The following is a 23,877-nucleotide window of genomic DNA, read 5'->3' as shown; positions in this document are numbered from 1 at the left end:
GGAGATTACATTATTGCCTTAGAAAATAATCTGTGTCAAATATCGTGAATATATCATGTCAAATGCAAAAGTTTTCCATACAAGAACTTTTTTCCCGTCGTTCAGTTTGTATGGCAGCTATATGCTATAGTTAACCGATCTGAACAATTTCATCGGAGATTACATTGGTGCCCTAGAAAATAACCTTTACCAACTTTGATGAAGATACATTGTCAAATGCGAAAGTTTTCCATACGAGAACTTCCGATCGTTCAGTTTGTATGGCAGCTACATGTTTTAGTGGTCCTGATATTTGATATTTGCAAAATTTAAAAACAATATCTTAAAAACTGAGGGACTATTTTGTATATATACAGACAGACAGACATACAGACGGACATGGCTAAATCGACTCAGCTCAACATACTGATAATTTAGATATATACTTTATAGGGTCTCCGACGCTTCCTTCTGGGTGTTAGAAACATCGTGACAAACTTAATATACCCTGTTCAGGGTATATAAAGCATGTGATATTTGATATTTTTCCATATAAGCACTAGATTCCGAATGTTTATGCTAGAGTGGTCCGGTATTGGCGGTTCTGACAAATGTGCAGCTACTTGAAAAGGGCGTGTATGTACAGTTGAGCTTTTATGTATATATAATACTTGTATATATATATTCAACATATCCTTCAACGTATCCTTCTGGGTTTTACTAACTTCGCGGCAAACCTAATTGATTTTTAACAAAATGTCGACTTCTCAAGAAAGGTCGAATTTGGCGAAAAAAATTTTCATCAAAAATTTTACTTCTTTGTTTATTACCTGACAAATGTATCTAAGAAGGATTTGGAATTTTTTTGCCTAACTGAACTATGAATATACAACCATTTTCGAGACGGAGCTTTTTAAGCCGACATTTTTTTAGAGATCACTAAAATTTTTCGTTAGTGTTTGAGATTTCCAAGTCAAATTAAGTACGTAGTAGATGCAATATGATAGTATATTTATCCTTTGTCGGAATCGGTCAGATCGAACAACTATATCACATATCTCCCACAAATTCTGATGTATGTATATACTCATCAACATTGCATGAATCTTTGACTGTAAAAAATGTTCAAGTTGGATTCTACACAACTTGTCAATCGCTCAAAAACAAAGCTCGCGCCGAATGGTCGAGAGAAATGTTAACAAAATACGATAGCGGCGCTTTGAAATACGTCTATGACACCGTGATAGGTGATAAACCGAGGGGTTTTACGAATGAGAGCAAAAGTAAACTGCAGTCAACTGTTGTGGATGTTTCCGAATGAGCCGAATCTAACAAAAGTTGTTCACGCACGAAGCACTTCAACCAAATGGTTGCCTATTTTTGGAACAAGTGAACACATCCCAACCATACCATAAAACAACGTAGAACAGTATTTTGAGTGAAACACAATAATTTGTTTGCCAGTTGTCTTTGAAAGAATTAGGAAAACCAACCGCCGCAGACAAATAACTTTTCACCACGAAAATGAGAACTGTCAAACCTCGATTGAAAAAATTGCATTTTTGAGAACTTAAACCATTGATTTCTTGAGTCATTCTCCGTATAGTCCTGATGTGGGACTGAATGACTCCTTTTTATTTCCTTACGAAAATAATAAACTTAGAGATCAACGTGTTTCTACGCATGAAGAGGCGATGTGAACGCGCGCATGTTTTGGAGATACCTCAATCAAAATGGCAAGGCGAAACTATGTGATCAAAGTGAACTCAGCTTTAAATCCGCTCAAGGGCAATGTAATCAGCAAAACATCTCAAAAATATTTGGTTAATGCTTTTTGTCATTGCAGCAATAAAATCTAATGAATAGAATATTGTCCAGGTCCTAAAAGCAACCATAAATTGTAATAAAAGTGATTTTTCTTGCGTGGCAAGTAATAGTAAAAGTTCGAGAGTAATTCTGCAATGAAAAATGTTGTAGTCGTTCGAAGATCCGTTGTAAGGCTCTCCATATTATAAATTATTATAAGGAAGAACTTTATAATTCTAATCAATATCGAAATATATCTACAAACATATATACAAACACATATGTACAAGTATGATGCCTTCACGAGGCAAAGCACAGACGAAGTCGCACAAAATGAGCCAAATTTGTTCGACCATTATGAGCAATAACAAAGACGAAGTAACTAAGGCAAATATGCAGGCGATTATGTCGGCACACATACAAGCGCATGTTGAGCAATAGTTACAGTGCGAAGCAGAGTGTAGTGAGTTTAATATGAGCACGCGGCGCTGGGAGCCAAACGTCGCCTAAGCCCAAGGATTCAAGCTGTAGAAATTGACTAAACGGCAGAGTGATGGAAAATGCTGCAAAAGAAAATAAAAATACGCGGAGATAAAGGAACATATGTACAAACATACATGCGTGATGTACGTGAAGGCGTGGAAGAGCGCGTGTAGCGGAGCATAGAACCCGTTAATAACAGACGCCGTTATATGCACTTTGACACACACACATACATGCGCGCGCAAATGCACATGTCGAACAGCTACAATGCCGTTGCCGCCACTGGCACACATGGCGATAGTTATGAGCGCGGCACACTAACTGTGCGGCTCAGTTGGTGCGCGGGTGCGTATGAGTAACATCATTACTATGCTCCATGCAATTTTTGACACATTTCCGTTTAGAGAATTTCGCAAAAATGAAAGCGGAAACGGAACCAGCGCAAAGTGAGCAACGCACACAAACACATTGAATGTACACACACATACATACATAGAAAGATAAGCACATGCATATCAACATGCTGGGCGTTTGGGCGCACGTAAAAAGTTTAAAGTGCATAAGCGATTTTCTCCTGCGCTTTGGCACCCATTTTTCGGATTCCATTCGCACTCGACTTTTATGCATGCCGTGCATAGGCTTAAAAGTCTATTTGAAGAATTCGAGAGTAGTCATCAAGCAAAAATTATTGTATTATCCTTCAACAAATTGCAAGGGCTAAGTGAGAGCGGAAATTACATATGCATGGCGTTGGCGAAAGCGACTTGATTGGGGATAAGAAGAAGTAAAAGAGAGAAAAAACCAATACGAAAGTGTAGTGCAATTTGAGCGGTGCGAAATTGGCATTCAGCAACTGCTGGTGAATTGGTTGAAAACGCCGGAAATAAAAGCCTACACGCTGCGTCTCTTGTGATGTGCAAAAGTCGGCAAGCAGCAATTTTCTCACGAGTATTAATTATAAATACAAAGAGCTGACACCTTATAGAAGCTAATTGTTCTGAAGATAATTGCTTATTGCAGCTTCAAAAATAAAAAGTTTTCCGTATAGGAACTCAATTCCGATTGTTCAGTTTGTATGGCAGCTAAATGCTATAGTGATCCGATCAGAATAATTTTTTCGGATATTGCACCATTGCCTTAGACAATTATCTATGCCAAATTTCTTGTTGATATCTCATCAAAAGAAAAAGTTTTTCATACAAGCACTTGATTCCGATCGTTCAGTTTGTATAGCAGCTATAGCATACAGTGATCTGATATTGGCGAGTCCGACGAATAAGCAGTTTCTTATGAAATAATGGATTTGTGCAAAATCTCAGATCAATATCTCAAAAACTGAGAGCCTGATTTGCTCGTACAAGTCTAAATCGACTCAGCTCGTCATGTTAATCGATTATACATATGTATGTGTATATACTTTATAAGGTCTACAACGTTTCATACAAGGTGTTACAAGTTTGGCGTTACAAATAATTGTTAAAGTTTTTCAAGAATTGGCTTATTTCAAAGAAATACATGCATATATAATAGCTTAGTCGATTTTTATATCATATCGATACCTATGTTATTTCTTTCATATAATCGACATTTGTGTGATGACATTAAGAGACTATTAATTTTTTAATTTAATATATTTTATCGATATCTTTCATCGATAACTTTTAATCGATTTTGGAGATTTTCGATTTTTTTTTTTATTGAATAATGATCGCTATTATTGGATTATTATCCCCTATCAAATATCAAAGACTTTTGTAAATTTTTTTAGTAATCAAGCTATCGGTTTTCGATATTTATTTATCGATATTTGATCAAATTTCCTGAAATTATCAGTGTGCTGGCATATGTGAGTCTTTCTGACAGAGAAGATCGTTTTAAATGGCGTTTGGCAATCGCTGAGTATGGCGATACTCGCGTTACGAAAATTGCTTACAAAAAATCTGCTTGAAAACAGCTCGGAAAACATCCCCTGGGCATGGAAAGTTTGATGGGCGGTTCTACGACTATGTATCAATTCCCTCGGCGATGTACCACTTAGTAGTACTATTCCTTAGCCGTATTTAAAATGTGAAATCATTCCATTCAGCCTTGCTGCCCAGGATAAACTCCTTTGAGAAATTTACCCTGTCCGTAAACTTATCCCTTCGAAAAAAACCAGCAGTCACTTCGGGCACCCATTTGTGAGGACGTATTGCCGTCCCTCTTCCAAACGCATCTGCTGTCATTTGATTAGTATGCTTCAACAGCTTTAATGATCAACTTTTGTAGCTTTGGCTATGATCAGATCCACCGAGGAGTGGAATCCAAAGTCTCACTCCCGCCAAACAGTAAGTTCGTAAGGTTCAGCAGGGATTTTGCTTTGGAGAACGGTGATCACTTTCGGCGGATTGATGTTCAGCCCAACCCTCCTGCACCAACCCTTTGCCAGGCCTAATTCAAGTACCCTATTTAGCTAATAGAATTCGAAACTACTAACACGACAATATCATCCGCATATCCTTGACAACGGATCCGATTGTTAGTAAGCACTACAGGAATATCATTTTCCTTACTGACATAGACACGGTTATAGACGAATTTACAACAGCGCGCCTAGTGTGGGCTATAGCTCATCAGCTGAACAACGTGGGCCAGTAGAATGCGATCCGAAAATTAAATATTAATGGCGTTTTTATTGGGTCACACAGTATTTTAGATAATAATTTGGAGAATTTGGAAGTAACTACATATGTAAATTGTGGAATAAGGACTCCATTTGCAAATCCGAAAACTATTTTGTGCCAACATCATTGCCTGCCACACTTTAAGAGACCACGTAGAAGACGCTTGTGGCGAGGAAACTGCTTGCATAAGAAGGAACGCATAGCAAAAAATTCCAAAGGACACAAAACTACACAAAAAAATAGCTTACGTATGTAGCAGGATGTGTGTGGCCAACTAAGAACGCAATAAAGCTAAATTCGAAATAAATGCGCGACACTGCAGCGCTAAGTGACTGAAAGGGACATCGTTGGCTTACCTCGTAAATGCAGACACTATCGTCCAAATCCTTGTATGACATATCCTCCGCACACGCATACGCCGTGGTAGTGCCACCGCCGACAGGCAATGTGGCATTAACGGTATTGTTATCAGCAACGAAGACGTCACAGCCGCCACTCACAGCAACGGCGGCGGCGTCTTCCAGCACTTCAGCACCGCCGCCGCCAATGGCACATGCACAGCCAATCGCCGTGCCACAACAGTGACCATGGCAAACGTTGCATGCCGCATGTAAGGCAGCATAATTTAAATTCGAAATAACTTCGGCGTATTTATTTTGAACTAACCAATATTTGTTGTAATGACATAGACGAAGTTTGCTCAACAGCAATTTCGGTGAAATGCGCAAAGCGGCCAACGGAAGCGGAAGTGGCTGTGCAAGTGGATCAGTTGTATTGCAACTGCTGCTGCTGCTGCTGCTGCCTGCCACGGCTGCCGTCTGCGGCTGAGTGGCCGTATCATTTGTATGCTGGTCGTTGTTGGTGTTGTCGTTGTTGCTGTTGCTGTTGCTGTCGCTGCCGTTACGATTCGATTTCGATTGCAATTGAAAATCATTCAAAAGTGCAGCTATAAGCGCATCATTATCGTTGAAAAGCGTTCGAGGACATGTCTTAGCAGCAGTGGCATTTGCCGGCGATTTGCTGCCAACGTGTGTGTGGAAGCCAGATTTTGTAGCATCGTTAGTGCGCTGCTGTGGCTGCTGGTGTTGTTGTTGTTCTTGCTGTTGTGGCACTTGGCCAGCGGCATTAGCATGGCATTTCCGGCCACTCTTATCAACTGCTTCAGCTGCCTCGGCGCTGCCGGCATGTGTTTGCTGCTGTTGTTGTTGCAGTTTTTGTTGCTTGTGCTGATGATGCGCTGCCGGCAATATCAAATATTTGGACACCACATACGGAAATATCTTCTCGAATGCATTCAACGCCTGTATGACCACTGTGTGTATGTCGTCTTGCAGGCCCTGCAACGAACAAACCAAAATGCATACATACAAACATACATATACATGCAGTTATAAACAGCAATTATATATACTAAAGTCGCACAAAAATGAATGAAAAAATTTTCTAAGTAAAATAAAATGTTTGCGAAAAATTGTTCCGCGCTCCCGCCCGCCCGCTAGCGCCTACCAGCTCTTAGCTGATATTAAAAGAATTTGCGTTTTTTTTTTTATTCTCTATATTTTATTGTTCGGCTTGTTAGCGCTGCGCACACAATGCATGCATGCGGCCGCTCTGCTCTCCTAATGGGCTAAGCCTGAAGGAAATTGAAAAGGCCAGCTGCCGGCAGGCGAGCGAAAACTTGAAGCGGATAAGCATTTTCAAATGTTTGCAAATCCAAACAAATACGAAATACTTTCAGCAACTTAACTGGCAGTTTAGCTTTTTTTCCTACATTTTACTATATTGAGTACGTAATAAGTTATAGATAATTGAGGAGCTCACAAGGCTAGCAAAGGAAATTGAACATTTTCCAAGAAGAACTCAGCTTCTGATGGGCATTAGCATGGATTATATTCTTAGAAAAATTGTACAGCATAAAGAATATTAAAAAATCGTTCATTTCGACTACGCCGCAGCTAAAAAACGCTTCTGAAATCAAAAAAAAAAGCAAGAAATCAAATTTGTTTGGTCGGTTTGTATGGCAGCTATATATAGTATATTGTATTATGCTCTAGTGGTCCGATATCGGCCGTTCCAACAAATGAGGAGAGTCTTGGTGAGAAAAGAACGAGTGATCTTTTGAATTAAGAAGTTGTTATCATAAATGATCGACATTTTAATGCGACAACATTTTACTTGTGGGCAAAAAATAGTAAGACTTTCTAATTTTAATTCCGCACGAAAACGATGTTGTCGAAATATTATTTTTGTTGGTCAGCGCCAAATGTCACATTAAAATAATCATTAGTGTCTGATCTTTCTGAAATATGTACATAAAAAATGCATTCGGCAATTTTTATAGTGAGTAAAATTATTCTGTAAAGAAGTTCCATTACATTTTGTAAGCGGAGTCACTTTTCTCGTGCTGAAACGTTCAGAATGTTACAAAAGGCTTTCGGTGATAATTTTGACGCGTGTTTTTGATTGATACAAACTATTCGAAGAGTCGAGAACGCGTTGACAAAGAACCACGTCCAGGACGGCCATCAACTAATGATCAATGCGTCAATGAAATAAAGGAATTGGCACTTAAAAAACGACGATTAACAGTCATAGATCTTAATGGCACCGTTGGAATGTCAGAAGGATCAGTGAAAATACTTAAGAAGAGTGAAAGCACGATTGGTTCCGAAATCACGCAAAACAGTATCGCGTTATAGTCAAGCAACTCGTAAAGACATAAAAATTGACTTCGATCAAAATGATATGATGAATACAAGAAGCAACAAGAACATTTAAAAAACAGCTTTGGCGAACATTAAATACCCACAAAGATCTCTGGGTTCGATCCGACGTCTGAGTTTGTATCAAGCATTTTAAAATTAAGTTTAATCTCGACGAAGTAGTTACTGGTCTACTGTTAGATGCTATCGAAGTCAGCAATCAAAAGATAACCTTGTGAAGGTATACATAACGGTAATTTTACTTTTCTTAGTCGACTGTTTAGAGGTAGTTATTGAAATTTATACTAGAAAACTACTACCCAGACTAAAGACTCAATCAAGCGGTTCACGTCAATAATAAGGGTAGGTTCTAATATTTTACACAAAGCAGTAGAAAGACTTATTGGACATATTATGGCTACTGACTGCAGCAAATCTTTAGAAGTATTATATAATTGATATCTTCTTAGTCGGTCGTATTCTTTTTCTTAGACCCTAGACTTAACATAATTTCGAACTGTCAGCCCTTCCACCTTCGCCTAACATTCCTTTCCTTTTCATTCACAAAAATATTCTCTCCCTGTTCAAAAGCTGCTCTGCTTTGTGTTTAAAGAATTCAGAATAGGCCCAGGGTGCACTTATCATCTGATCAAATTGAACCCAGATTGGTCCATTTAACAAAAAATTATTTCCTAGATTGACATAACTTATCGGATTAAGCGTTGAAATTGGCTCGAAAAGTAACCTCTTTTAAAGGCGATAATGAATTACGTGGAAATGCAATTTCTTTGTCAGTCTGGGTCAAATTTGATCAGATAATATATCATGACATTCAGCATTATCTTCAGAGATCAAGAGCAGAAGTATTGTTGCCTGTCTGTTAGTTGTCTGTTGTAGCGATCACTTTACATCGGATCATTCAGTTAGTGTAAAGCCAAGGTTTTTTTTTTAAATACCTAACGATCAGCTTAAACCAACTCATTGCCCACTCACCTTCACAAGCATCGCCAATAGATGTTGTACATTCAACTTTAAGCTAACGCCCAAATCTTTCACGCCCATCGCTTGCAGAAATCCACCAATAATTTGCTGTACGCCACCACGCAACATCGGATCGCTGTGATTATAGTAGAGCAGCACATCTGTCACTTGTTGCGGCTGCTGTGAAGGTGTTTCCGGTGCAGGTCGTCTACTGAAATGCTCATCAATTTGCATCAGAGCTGTGACTGTGGCTGTAGCGGTTGCAATCGATTTGCGCTGCGATTTCGTGCGCTTAGGCGGACGTGGTGGCAGCATTTGTGGTGGCGCATCCTCCACGGATTCGGTGACGCGATAAGGCGATGACTGCGACTGATTTGGCGTGCGCTGCGATGGCTGCTTCTGCGACGTTTTCGATGCTATAATTTCCGACTTCGATAAAGGCTGTTGCATGTGCCGCGTGTCCGGTTTGCCGGGCGTGACGCGCATTTGTTGTGACATCAGCACCGGATCGGCGCTCTTGCTGAGCTCCGTTGTGGAATGCAGTAAATAATCACAAGTACTTTTGCCGAAATGATCGTCTTTGATTTCGAGCAGCTGCAATTCAGCGGGCAAATCATTAAGCGCCGCTGGGGCAGTTGCCAACATGGGTTGCGCGCTGCTGCTTTTAATGAAGTCCACAGCATCCAAATGCTCATAGTCTTTGCCCAAGTTCAAGCTGCTGCCGCTGACATTGTCATCGCTTTGCGGACTGGCGCTGGCGCTCGAACTTTTGGACGAGGTTGGTAGGACCGCCGTGGCGGCGAGCGCAGGCGACTGCTTACTCACATCCAGCAGCTCACGCGCGGTGATCTCCAAAGGTAGTTGCAACACCTCCGGATCGAAGCGTACGCAATGCGCCAGCACCGACAGCGAAAGACTCTTGATGGAGATGCGTATTTGCGTGTCATTCAGCAAAGCGCTTGCTTGCCCAGCAAGCAGGAAACGCGCAGCTATCAAGCGCGCCGTATACCGTACAATGGATTGTTCGAAGGGTGTGCCTATTTTTAGGGTGAGCTGCGATAGTTGACCCAAAACCGGCTGTTCTATTAAAGTTTTCTCGTTCAAGAAGGGATTTGCTGGAAGAGATGAAGTAATAAGTGGACACAGCCGCATTAGTAAACACAAAAATATGCGATTTTGTTCTATAGGAAATCAAACAAAGAGTAAACTTACCATTTGGCACGCGTCGCTCCCTGCCCATCGGTTCAGCCTGTGCAGCCGCTCGTTCCGTGTCATATTCGCTGGCGCTATGCAAACTTGTGTCCACCAACAAAGCCGTGGACACCGTGTCGTCATGCATGCCCAAAGAGGAGCTGGCAATCGAGTGTGTATATGTGCGCACGGAGTCGGATTGCGGATCGGCTGCGGCAGAGTTACCCGTATCCAGCGCTTTATTGCCACTGCTCGCCGTCGATATCAATGAAATGCTATCCGCTGGTGCTGTGCTGGTCGCCTCCGACGCGGTGGACACGACATCAACTTTATCGCTTGCGGTGGGCGGCACGCTTTTGGTGGGTGTGGCACGTGAGACTGAAGATGGCCGAAAAAGTTTGCTCATCGATTCGGAAGCTGAAACGATGAGATCACAGGGAGGAAAGCAAATTATTTGATTTGTGTTTGCCGCAAATAGTGACAGATGCAGCAGACCAAAAGCACACAAAGTGGATATAGAAGTAAAACGAGAATGAGAATGTGGCGAAAGTCGTGAATTTTTCGGAAAACCAATTTGAAAAAGTTTTAATGTAGTTTTGCGTTGAAAATTAACGAGTGAGTACACACTTAACTAAAACTTGTAATTTCGCACATCCTGTGCGAGTACTTGCAACCCAAAAGTGAGGTTATGTGTGTGTGTACATTCGTGGCCGTAGTGCATTGCCTAGAGCCATGTTATTTGTGGCTCGATAAATTAGTTGCTGCATGCTTCGAAGTTTATGCGGTTTGACCAATAGCTAAGTCGCACGCAACCACTAAACATATTGCAACATTACGGATGCTGATGGATGCACTTAAAGGTCTAACTTGATGTGATAAATAACGGATGTGAATGTTAGTGATTATACCCAGTAAGCGATAATAAAGGATAATTGAAAAATGTGAGAATCAGGAAATGGAAATCAAATAGAGTGTAGTATTCGAAGAGAGGGAGAACTTAGTTCATTGTGATATAAAGGAACGAATGGAATAGAACAAATTGGAATGAATGGATTAGAAAGAAAAATTGATGTAATAGAATCTAAAAGACAACAAATTATAGATTAATTCATTTTTATACGAATGGAACGAAATGGAATAGAACACAATGACATAAGTTGGAATTAGAAAATAGATTTCGATGAATAACAGATATAAATAGTGATCGAAAAGCAAAAATAATATTTACTGGTGCGTTTTTATAAAAGGGAACGTAATGGAATAGAACATGATGGAATAAATTGAAATTATAAAATGAATTCGAATTAAAATAGATAAAAATAATGATCGCAAAGACAAGAAAAGAAATATTGGTTATTTTTTATATCAAGGAACACAATGAAATAGAACATAATGGAATAAGTTGGAAATAGAGAAATTATTTGAATGAAAATAGATATAAGTAGTAAGGTAAAGACAATAAAAGATTTATTGGTTCGTTTTTATAAAAAGGAACGCAATGGAATAGAACATAATGGAATAGAGAATTAGAGAATGAATTCGAATTAAAAATAAATAGAAATAGAAATAGTGATCGCAAAGACAAGAAAAGATATATTAGTTCATTTTAATATAAAGGAACAAAATGGAATAGAGCATACTGGAATAAGTTAGAATTAGAGAATGGATTTGAATTAAAAATAAATATAAATAGTGATCGCAAAGACAAGAAAAGATATATTAGTTCGTTTTTATATAAAGGAATGAAATGGAATAGAACATATAGTAACAAATTTGAATCATAGAACGAATTTGAATCAAAAAAATATAAATAATGGTCGAATAAGCAATAAAACATATACTAATTTGCTAATTTAGTAATGAACGAAATGGAACAGAAAGTAAAGGAACAAATTAGCAAATTTTTGATTGAAAATATCACGAAAGATAGATTAGTTAATTTTTTACATAGGGGAACAAAATTGAAACAATTAGGAGGAGTAAATGGATTTGCACCAAACAGAAGATATAATTCCCGATTGAGAAGACAGGGAGAGAAATATTAGTTTATTATTATACAAAGGAACAAAATGGAAATGAACATAATGGAACGAAATGAAATAGAACATAATACAACAATTTGGTTTTTTATGGTTTACAATAATTGAAAAAGAAACGAATGATGTAAAAGTTATTATTTTTTTTTTTCATTTTAACATAAAGAAACAAAATGGAATCAAACCAATTGGAATGAATAAATGGATTTTAATTAAAAAAAATATATATTTAATTATAGATCAAAAAGACTGTTAAAGAAACATTAGTTCATTTTTATATAAAGGAACGAAATGGAACGGAACATTAAGAAACTAAATGGAATGGAACACAATGATTCATGTTCGTATTAGTTGAAGATACCCAAAGTAAGCTACGTGAGATAATGTTTAGCAAATTTAAGCAATTTAATGCAAAATAAGACTGGAATGGCAATGGTGGAACATAATGAAAAGTGAAACAAAGCAAATCTGTGCGTTTAAGTATGATATAAGAAGGCCTAGTTATGCATACATATCACAGCAAACTAGCAAAGTGCAAGAACGAGCCTAAAAAGAGTAGATAGCATAAGCTTTGCTTCTAGCCGATTCCTTAACCTCAAATGTGAACCTCTGAAGACAGACATGAACTTTATTCACTATATAAAGTCCAAACTTACAACTGTGAAATAATGACAATTAATGTTATTTTTGGGTCTATGTAATAGCCAAACCGCATGATATAGACACACAGTGGGTACTAAAAGTTCGAAGACGCTAGCAGTAAAATTAAAGGAAGCTTAAATTGCTTGTTGGGTATCTCCACCATTACAATCAAAAATATTTGCCACATTAATGGTTGTGTTAAAAATCTTGTAGCACATTGCGTATACCCCTACTCTCCCAACGCGGCAGAGAGTACACCGGGAAAGTGGCGGAAGACAAGCTTCTTCCACACAACTTTTTTTACTTGATATTTTGTTAGTCCAAACTATTTTTCGGGCGAAAAGATTTACGAAAACTTGTGAGCAGCAAAAATTAAGAATAAGCACAACAGCACAATAGAACAGTTACTTTGATGGCCGACCAAAGTTGCAAGTTAAGCGCGTAGTTAAGAGCGAAAATGCACAGCTAACACATCTAACTGGGATAACTTTGGACACACTTATGCATTGACAAATTCGCTGACTTTTAACTAACTTTTAAAAGCAAACTAACGGCGCTGAGATGCATTTCCCAATGCAGAGTTACGAACGGCGAACGTCGTTATTTGGCAATTAGCAAGATGTTAACGGAAGGACATGGCAAGGCCTGTTGGCAGCTATGTCAATGCATTGAGTTTAGAGAGTTTGAAGGCAAACAGGAAATGGCAAATAAAAGTTTTGTGCAATATTTTAAAATTATTGTGTAGTTATTTGTGGAGGAAAGTAGGAAGAGGTCTTACTTTATATTATAGTTGCATTGAAAGATTCTTATTCACATTTCATATGTCATTTGTAGAGAAAATACTTCTTTGATGTTAAGATGTCGGAAAAGTTTTAATCATAACGTTATGAGAGGAAGGGGTTTAAAGCTAATCGTATATAAGATAACCGTATACACAAATAAGTCTCGAGGGAAGTTATCTGGAGATATTTTTAAAAGTAGATGTCATTTACTAAATATTTGCAAATCCTTCTATAGATTAAGGGGGTATTCTACTCTAGAATTTTGAAAAATTCGATTTTTTTCTTTTTCAAATATTTAAAGTTTAGACCCTTAAGAACATATCCTCCAAAGGATTTTTAAAAATTAAAATTATTTTAAGAGCTACAGTTACTTTAGTGACGCAGTACCTAGCCCGGTAGATAAGTGGACTCACTTTTTTAAGCGCGTTTTTCTCGAAACTACTTTTTTCCACACGGTACCGGCATTATCTCAAGTTCTGCACAACCGATTTACTTGAAAATTTTAGTGAACCTTCCTTATATAATCCTTTATCCTTTATTTTTATATAATCCTTAATCTTTTGTTTTCAATATTTTAATAAAAATCAGGAATTTCAAAAAAAAAGCGTAAAAAATGATTTTTATTTTCAGGCAGTCGCCATTTTTCAAAAAAAAAAATTTCTTGTTCCCTGAAATAGGGACTATAACAGCATCCTTACTAATTAAAAATTTCTTTTGATTTTTTTTTTTCAGACCACCAGGAGAGTCAGGATCAATGTCACCAGGATGCGCNATTTAAAAAAAATTCAGGAATTTCAAAAAAAAACGTAAAAAATTATTTTTATTTTCAGGCAGTCCCCATTTTTCAAAAACAAAAATTTCGTGTTCTTTTTTCAGACCACCATGAGAGTCAGGATCAATGTCACCAGGATGCGCCATTTTTTTTCACCCCTTCCTTCCACCCTCCCCCCTCTAATTATTTTAATTTTTAATATTTTTTTGTAAAATTTTTGTTCTGTATTCTTAAGATGTCAATAAAAACACCATAAAAAAATGGAAAGCAAATATTTTTGGTTTTTTTTTTTTAAATAAAATTCGAAAAACTATCCAAAATTTGATTTCTAGAGTAGAATACCCCCTCAAAAGCCAAAAATGCATCGAAACATCATCTCTGGAGATCCTTTTAGAAGTGGTGACCATTCTTCTTCTTCTTTAGTGGCGTAGAAATGGCTTATGCGGTTATAGCCGAGTTAACAACAGGGCGCCAGTCGTTTCTTCTTTTCGCAATATGGCGAATCTTGGAGATTTCAAGAGAAGCCAGGTCCTTCTCCACCAGGTCCTTCCAACGGAGTGGAGGTCTTCCACTTCTTCTGCTTCCCCCAGCAGGTACTGCGTTGAATACTCTCAGAGCTGGAGCGGTTTCATCCATTTCGAACGTTGTGACGTAGTCAATGTCGTCGCATATCTCATGCAGCTCATCGTTCCATCGACTGTGCTTTTCGCCTTTGTCAATGCGCAAAGGACTATAAATCTTCCGCAGAGCTCTTATTAGGTTTTAAATATGATGTCGCTCTTTAAGCACCATGCCGTACCGATTTGATGGTTCAAAACCATTATCTTCGAAAATATGGTAAAAGGTCATTATTTTTCTCAAAGGTGGCTGTGAAATTTTGTATCTCGTCTTGCACAAGTGCGCTCGAGTTAAGTCTTATGGCGCTAGAAAGTTGCGAATTTTTACCAAACGTTGGAGGAGAGGATCAGTGGAGCTTCTTTACGGACGGGTCAAAGCTCAGGGGGAAGGTTGATGAAGGGTTTTACTGGAGCTCTCTATCAACTCTAGCTTCAGACTTCCTAACTATTGCAATGTCTTTCAAGCCGAGGTTGCAGCCATTAAGATAGGAGAAGATCTACTGTTCCGGAGTGCAGCCTTCTTCAGAGAAGTGACCATTCACTCAAATAGCAGAGCGGCGATGCTAGCCTTGAACTCATTTACAGTGCGGTTCAGGGTTGGTCGAGGAGCGCTTAACCTCGCTATCAATAGCATCGAATGTCTTTGTAGTAAGAGTGGTATGGGGGCTGGAAAGGAAAGGCACCCTAGAACCGCTATCGGTAGAATGAGCGGTTAGCCAGCTGTTTGTTGTTTTAACGGTTCTCTAGTCCCCGTTAGGGTGGTAAGGGTCATTTGCGTTGTTGACGGGGTCATCTAACGGGAGGCCCAAGAAACGTGATGTTTCGACGGGGTCGGACCAAAGAGAGGAGGGTGTTAGATGAGTGGGGTTTGTAGCGCACGCAAAGAGGTGGCCAGTATCATGCGGAGACTCGTTACATGCAGGACATATAGTGGGTATGTCAGGGTCAATTCCGGATAAGATAGGAGTTTAACCTGCTACAATATTCAGAACGAAGTTGCGCTGTCGCAAAAGCCTGTTGACCCAAAATCAACATCGAATTTCTTTGCCCTCAGTAACGCTAGTCTTTCCCTAGTAACTGGGCTTTTAACAGGTCATTGCCCTATTGGCGTTCATGCCTTAAGGTTGGGAATCTTACCAGACGAATTTTGCGGAAGCTGTATGGAAAAAATGAGATTGCAACAACTTAACACTATCTTCTTGACTGTCCCGTGCGCATAGTTTCGGACATCCCACCGAACTGGCGGGAATGGAAATTAAACGCCTAAGCAAATTTGTATTGGCTACTAAGTTTTGCTAACCGAGAAGTCAAAACACAGGAGTTACTCCTTGCTACTTGATTCCTGATTGAGAAAATGAGTCACGTTCGTGAGGTTAGGTTGGCTTAAAGCGTGAAGGATATTTCTAAACCGTGTTTTAGCCATTACTATGAGTACAATGGGATAACAGGAAAGCAGGAAAATCTGATTGATTACTTTACTGATACGAGAATATCTCATATCTGTGGCAACAACAATAAGGTCCCCATCCACGAAAAGGACTCGGAGTCCAAGAACGCTCTATTCGATTAACTTCCTCAGTATTTTTAAAAGAATATTTACTGACATTACAACAATACTTCATTTTCGTTAATATATATATTCTTAGTACCAACAAATAACTAAATTTAGACTGCCTACCAAGTCATAAACCCAACCTAATACGTTTGAAAGAAACACCACGACTAGGAAATAGAAACAAAACTTTTCACAAGTGATGTATGAGTCAAAGCAGTTGCAAGGTAAACAATGATAAGGATACCAATAAACTAATATGAAAAGCATGAAGTTGCAACTTATGTCAACAATAACAAAAACATGCGGACAAACAAAGCAGCAACACGAGAAGTGGCAACAACAATAAAGCAGCGCACAGACTAAATAAAAGCGGTAATAAAGGAAGTGAAGTAAATAAAAACAAAAACAAAAAATAGTCACACATAAATATAAAAAACATATATACATATACAGATATAAAAATTTTTGTACGCGGTGCCTTATAAAGTACATGCATCACTTTGTTGCACAAACAGAATGAAAATTAAGGACGAGTCAAAAAAGCACACATGCACACATACGACAAAAATAGGAATGCAACAACAAGTCAGCGTTGGCGTAACCACGCAGCATGCAAACAATTGTTGTACAACAACAAACAACAAGACACATACTATCTGCAGGCACTGATACGATTTGAGTAACCACGTTTTATCACGTAACCCATTTGTCTTATCCATTTTGCTGCTTACTTACAACTACTTTATGCTGTTGCAACACAAAAACAAAAAACAACAAGCAAGAAGAAACAAGAACTTAAAGGCAGCAACAACAACTTACAAACAAGCTGCAATAGGAAAAAAGTAGTACTTTAAAGTAATGCAGCAACAGCGACGCAGCAACGACGCGATCTCTAAGTGATGCCGCATGTTAGTGGCAAGTGTAGTTTTTGCCAGGCTTTATACCGTTAGAAGGCATACACGCCTTTGCTGCGCGACTCTGTACACTCGTAACTGTCTGCAGAGCCATCAATCGGCGGAATTAAAGTTGCATTGCGGATGTGGCAAATGTAAGCGCACGCCTACAAAATGCAGCTTAGCTCAAGCCACCAAACAAATCCCTTGCAAGCGCCTGCGAATGCATGTATGTGTGATGCGTGGGTCTGCGGATTCACCGATTTTCTTTTTACCACATCAAAAAAAGTGTAAAAAAAATGTTCAACTCACGAATCCCGCCACTTTAGTCATCCGGCGCTCTGCGCTGTCACGTCGCGTCGTCGTCATGCGCTTAATTAGAGCTTTTGCGCCACACCCGTGCGCTCTCTCTAATCCTGCGTGGTGTCTGTAAGATGCTTAATATTTGCTTAGTTTTTTGGGTATGCTGTTTGTCTATTATATGTGTTTTCTGGTTAAGCCGCAACACGCCTCAAAGTGCAGACTCTTAATCTGTCAGGAAGCGTACGTAAATACACCGCAAGCGCGGACAACTTTTGTGGCAGCTGTGCGTTTGTGTGGCACGGTGTTCGTCGCGCTTTAAAATCATTAACATTCAAAGTAAATGAAACTAGTGTAAATTTCAAGGTCTCGAATTCAATTCTCGGTAGTATTAATCTACGAGAAAGGAGGAGTTAACATGTCTCTACATATCTAGTTTAAAAGCCGAGGTTTGCACAACAATTTATTGGAAGGAAATAACTCCAAATAATCCAATTTGGAAATCACAAATATTCAGCAATTTAGCACAATGTCTTCAGGGCGTTCGGACCTCAGAGGGGTAAGCCTAACATATAATATTATACCGGAAAGCCTTCAAGAACCATTAAATCTGCAACGTCGTTTAAAAACGTGATTGATTCTTCAATGTATTCTAAGTATTTGTCATTTCCATTTGAGGACTACATTCTCGTCATACTCTCACATTTTATCTGCGAGAGAAAGTTTCAAGTCACACTAAAAGAAGATGGATGGTCTACACGACAAATCAAAAATTACCAATGTAGTGGGAATAGCGCGGAACTAGATCTCAGGCCAACGTTCAAGTTGCCGGAATGCTACAGTATCTTCCAGACGGAAATCTTTGAAATCAGGATAGCTGCTGAGATAGCCAACAACGCAGGAAATTCCATAAGGAAAATCGTTGTAACGGGCCTTTCAATAGGAACGCAAAAAATGTAGACCGATAGGGATAGCAAACGACGTCTCGCTCTTTTGAAATTTCTTTTCAATAAAATGGAGTCGAAATTAGTGAAATTTACTACCGAAATTCAGAATCAGTGGCTTCAACTTTAAGAGCGCTATGTCCATTTTATGGTCGTCATAATCGTTCTGTCAGATCAACAATTTAGCGTCTAGTGGAACAATTTGAATCCACAGGCACAGTACAAAATGTTTCCGTGCCAGTGAAATAAAGAAGTGTCCTTAGTGTCGAGAATATTGCAATCTCTCACACGTCATTCTCAAGCGTTGAGGATTTTTGTGACGTCGTTGTGGCGAATTTCGCGAAAGATCTTGACTAAAGCCGCTTGACCACCAGAGTCGTCGTATGTTCGTGAATTGGGCTGAGCAACAACTTGAAATTCTTCCGCATTTTCATCGATCAATCATCTTCAGCGATGAGGCTCATATCTATCTAAATGGCTTCGTCAATAGGCAAAATAGGTCAGGCAGCAATCCACACATCCATGAGTTACCATTGCATCCCGAAAAAATTACGATTTAGTGCGGTTTATGGGCCGGCGACGTCGTTAGTTCTAAAAGGACGGCGCTGCAAATCGCAGAGAATGTCACAATCGATTTATTGAAAACCAAGTTTGGTGACCGTGTAATCTCACGAAATGACGTAGTCAATTGGCCGCCTCGGTTGTGAACTTCATACGTGGCCGTGGGGGGTTATGCAAAAGAAATCGAGTTCCATACATAATGGCATCAAATGGAATAAAAAAAATTCATTGATATCCCAAACCCAATTTTTTTTTTTTTTTTTTTTGTTTTGTAGCCCTCTTATTGAAATCCCCTTTACATCAAGAGACCAACAGCAAGTACTCAAAAATCTCAGATTGCAGTGCATCAGAGAATCTTCTTGGAATCAAAGAGACAGAAAATATGGTGGCTGCAGGAAAGCGGCTGCATATCTATATGGCGTAGCAGGTCACAAGGACATTTCGGGACATGAAATAGCCGATGAGATTGCCAAACGTGTCACCCGCTTGGCTACCGAGCCCGTACATGATATCGGCACGTCGCTAAACTGATATTACAATGAAAATACCGAAAGTACTGGCAGACGGAATGGAATATATAAAGGATTTACAGGATTGCCAAAGACTTGTGCAAGGGAAGGAAAACAAGATAGCTTTTTACGTATACAGTCTCAAAAAGACAGCAGGAGGGTTTTATGCCTAGTCAGCTCATATCTTACTGGCATCAACTGCGATCTTATGGGAAATATTCGCGATGGTACATATAGGAAGTGCAAGAAAGTTGGCATGAGAACACCTTTTTTGCAGCGGCCGACCTTATCTAGAAATCGGCTTAGATATCTAGAAGCATCGAAGTTCGAGGGAGCGACTGATATATCAGAATTAGATATTAAGTCACTCGTAAAGCTCGGGCCTACGTCCTGTACGACGTAAACTTCAACTCATATTAAACTTAACGTCGACTGGCACTATCAAGGATATGTAGGTCTATGTATGGCGTGGTAGTCAGCCAGTATAACATAAAGCTAGCCTTGGAGATTATAAAATCAAAACTCGTTTTCGAATCTACTCGGCCAAGGTAATAGTAATCATTTGCAGGATTCTTAATATTATTAAGACTTTGTGAATCTTTACCACTTTATTTACCCTTTTGAACTTTGAGCTTTCCGCGCTTCAAACTGCCGCGATAAGTTAAATGATAATTTTTCATCACACTGTTTCATTGCTCACTGCAAATGGTATGGTTTTGAGATTCTGAGTGCCTCAGTTTAAAAATTCAAGAAGTTAGTAAAAATTATCATTTCGAAAGAGCTGCAAAGTTTTATAAAGAGTCAGTGTAGGTTCTGTGATAAGCCCACCCAAACTAAATCCAAAATCCAAGTTACAAATATACTTGTGGAAATATATTTACGCTATTGGCTTCAATCTAAGTCTACTCAGAATGATTCGTTGAAAAATAAACGCATTCTATTCCGACATACAGACGTTCTTTTGGATTTGTGGCGTTTCATAGAGATCAAAGACGTGAGCTCAAGTTACGAAAGCTATACAATAGTTCTTCCAATCAAAAATGTGTACTAGTTGACTAACAAGGCATTCCTAGTGAGAGATATTGTGAGACGATGGTAGATGAGATCCAATGGCTGGAATCAAACAAATATCTTTTTTTTACCAGAATTTATGCCTTTCGTCCATTTAGTTCAATCCTCTGCCTTCATTCCCGTAGTTTGACATGTTACAAACTATTTTGGTTATAATTATCGGTCAAGCCTGCCTTAATCTTGAGGAAGTTTAACTTTGGATTGCTTTTTTTACATTGCCGGTCCCAACCAACCCCTGAGAGAGATGACAACAAAAGCAACCACAACAGAGATGATTCGACTTCAAATGGATGATCTTTGGCTACCCAGAGGATACTTGGTCTGAGATCAGAAGTCGTGAGCTGCTTGGACCATATATAAAAGAATCTTTCCTGACCATTTCCGAGAGAATGGCGCTCAGAGAACTTTCCTCACTTCCTCGACCTTCTACACATGGCTACATCCTCGGCTATAACCGTGTAAGAATAACGGTAAACAACGAGCAAGTACATATCGCACGTAAAACTCTTCGTTTCATTACTAAGCGGAGAAAAATTAAGAAGCAGCTCGCAACGAATGAAAGCAAATAGACACAAAAGCTGAATTTTAACAGAAAAATAAACAAACATTTTCAACACAAAGCTTCAACGCCAACAACAACAATAATGCATGCGCTGCAAACGCAAAATGCAAATGGCAAAAATAAACAAGCAAACACAAAAAAACGAAAAAAAAATAGAAAATGGAAAATTCTGCACTACTACAACAACAATTTCGACTATGCCATTTCGACTTACGCCCGCAGCATCATTACTTTTGGCTGCGCCACGGAGAGAGAAAAATCGCAATCGCAATCGCAATCACAACAACAGAAAAATAGCTCACCTGCATTCGAAATCAAATTGTTGAAGAACGAGCCAATTGTGTCACCGCTGCTGCTCAATTTGTTGCCGGCAGCGTTGTCGCCGGCTGCAGCCGCACCAGCAGGCGCCGTATCACCGCTTATACCGCTTATTGTTGTTGCAGTTGTTAGCTCCGCATTGCTTTTTGTGGGCGATCCAAACGCACCGGTGCCCGCCGCGCCCATGCCGCCCGTCGTCATGCCTGCTATGGTGATTTCCGCCTCAAAATCAATGCTATTGAAGGATTCATTGTCGATGTCACTCAAATGTTGTGATTTGTCATCACCGCTGCCGCTGCCGCTGCCACCCGCATCAACGCCGCCAACACCAGCAACGCCAGCACCTCCGAAGCCGACAGCACCAATTTGCGAGGGAGCAGTAAGCAAATTTTGCGGCTCTACCTGTCTTTCGAGAGATTGCAGCTCGTTGTGCCCTTGTTGTTGTTGTTGTTGCTGTTGCTGCTGTTGATGTTCGTTTTGCGGTTGCATGCCTTGAATTTTTGTTTGCACAGCGCCAATATTAGTGCGATTGCGATTGCCAGTGCCGCAGCTGGTGCCGGTGCTGCTGCTTGTGGCGGCCTCCGTCGTCCTCGCCGTTGCCGTTGCCGTTGTTGTTGTCGCGTCAATTGCATCAATCAGATTATCAACGTCAATTGTCGTTGTGAGTGCATAGGATGGCGGCACCATCGCAACTGCTGTCGACGCCCTAAGCTGTTGTGGTTCATTTATTTCCGAAAGTGTTGTAAAGTCATCGTCATCCACATCGACAAGCACACCAACAACGCCATCGGCATAGATAGCTCTTCCAACGGCATCGGCATCGACATCAGTATGCGCAACGGCAACTAAATCTGTTGACAATGCGGTTCTATGCGTCTCATCATCATCTTCGTCAATAACACATTCACTGACGCTGCGCCCGGTAAAGCGCATATTCGGTGCTCGACGCAATACAACTGAAAGGATGAAAAGAACAGACACACGCATATGAGAGAATATGTACATAAATATACAAGTTGAGTTGGAAAAAAAACTTGCTAGCTAAATCAAGCTCCGATTAGTGGTCAGGGGGGTACTGTAAATTTTTTAATGGCACTGGCAATTTGGAACCAAGATCTGTGTCTTTATTTCAGTACGGAGATTCCATAAACAGCGGATTAAGGAAAGTAGCATCAAAAAGACAGACAATGGTATATAACTTCGTCAACCGGGATTGAAAAGGACTGTCTTAAGAACAATACATAAGTTCTAGTACAAAGTAGTCCATTGTTTCTGCATTAATAGTTACAGTGGTTTACGGTAATAAATCAATTTATTGTCTTATTAAATTCTAAAACACCTCTAGAATACTGTCCTAAATTTTGAAGTTGATCCGAGTAATAGCTTCGGAGATACAGCGTGTTTTAAACATGTTTTCCTCGAAACTGTGTGTTTTGAAGCCGGTTGGCAAGATTTCTCGAGAACTACTCAACCGATCGTCATGAAATTTTACACGGATCTTTAATATACAATTCTTAAACACTTGGATGAAGTATTTTTTTCGATAAAACCTATTTGGAAAAAAAAATTTCGCGAAATTTTCATTTGCTTGTAAAAATGTCTGCCAAGAATCCAGTGCTCAGTTTTTTTCTTTCGTCCAAGTTCTAAGTCCAGGTTTTAACTAAAACACGTAATTATTTTCACTTGAAATTATCTTGTTAGGAGTTAATCTGCCAAAGCGGGCTCATCTTTTTTCCGAGGATGCTCTGTGGCGCCCATAAATCGAGCTAATTTTTGTATCTAAAGATTTTTTATGCAATGTTTAGCACCTGAGCAATCGGAATAGTGCTTACATAACGTTCGGACTCGACGATTTTCATTATTTGTGGATATTTTTTTTTTTTATTTAAATTCGTTCATGAACACGCTCGACATAACCTGGTATGGTTACTAAGAAAAGAAATCCAGAGATAAAAATCCCTTTTCAGAATGGCGATGTTGTTTGTCGGTTGTGTTCTTAAACCGTTTGAGTTAGTTCCTATTATTTTGGATTACTTTTAAAATTCTCCTCCATTATCTCGGTTTTAACTTTTTTGATATTTAATATTCTCTATAAATCTCCCGTTAAGCAATATATTCTTTCATTTCATCAACAAGTTTGCTAGAAGGTTGTGTTCAGGAAACTAGTAAGACTTTATTCATATTTTTAAATTTCTTAATTTATTCTTCAAAATCTATGTCGTCCTCCTCAAAGTAATCACACTTGTGGCAACTTTTTTTTTCTGTCAAATCTCGAAACAGTTGTTAAAGTCAATTTCCGGAATAGCCTTCCATGCGTGTAGCGATGGCTTCATTTGCTCAAATGGAAACGAAATAGCCAGAAGTCACACTGAGCTAAATAAGGCGAATACGGTGGTTGCGGCACGATATTGGTCGAAAATTAGACGAAAAACTTACTTAGGATCAATCCAGTATGCGACGGTGCACGGCGTGGTTCAAAAACTAAGAGTTGACTGTCCATAATTCCGGCC

The 23,877-nt window shown here is 39.2% G+C and overlaps 1 protein-coding gene across 1 annotated transcript in view; it reads right to left on the bottom strand.

Moving 5' to 3' along the window:
• The window catches only part of LOC108974095, a gene marked incomplete at its 3' end in the record, with an annotated part of 76,905 nt that overhangs the window by 35,286 nt on the left and 17,742 nt on the right, over positions 1 to 23,877 (bottom strand). The window contains exons 6-9 of the mRNA XM_018941728.1: positions 21,352 to 22,323; positions 9,827 to 10,222; positions 8,627 to 9,729; positions 5,288 to 6,268 (exon numbers count right to left, since the gene is read on the bottom strand). Of these exons, the coding sequence (XP_018797273.1) occupies positions 5,288 to 6,268; positions 8,627 to 9,729; positions 9,827 to 10,222; positions 21,352 to 22,323 (3,452 nt within the window). The remainder of the gene's footprint in view (positions 1 to 5,287; positions 6,269 to 8,626; positions 9,730 to 9,826; positions 10,223 to 21,351; positions 22,324 to 23,877) is intronic.

Source organism: Bactrocera latifrons, unplaced genomic scaffold (genome assembly GCF_001853355.1).
Source record: "Bactrocera latifrons isolate USDA-ARS-PBARC rearing strain unplaced genomic scaffold, ASM185335v1 scaffold_53, whole genome shotgun sequence".
NCBI classification, from domain to species: Eukaryota; Metazoa; Arthropoda; class Insecta; order Diptera; family Tephritidae; genus Bactrocera; species Bactrocera latifrons.
This window is presented reverse-complemented; position numbering and strand designations above follow the sequence as displayed.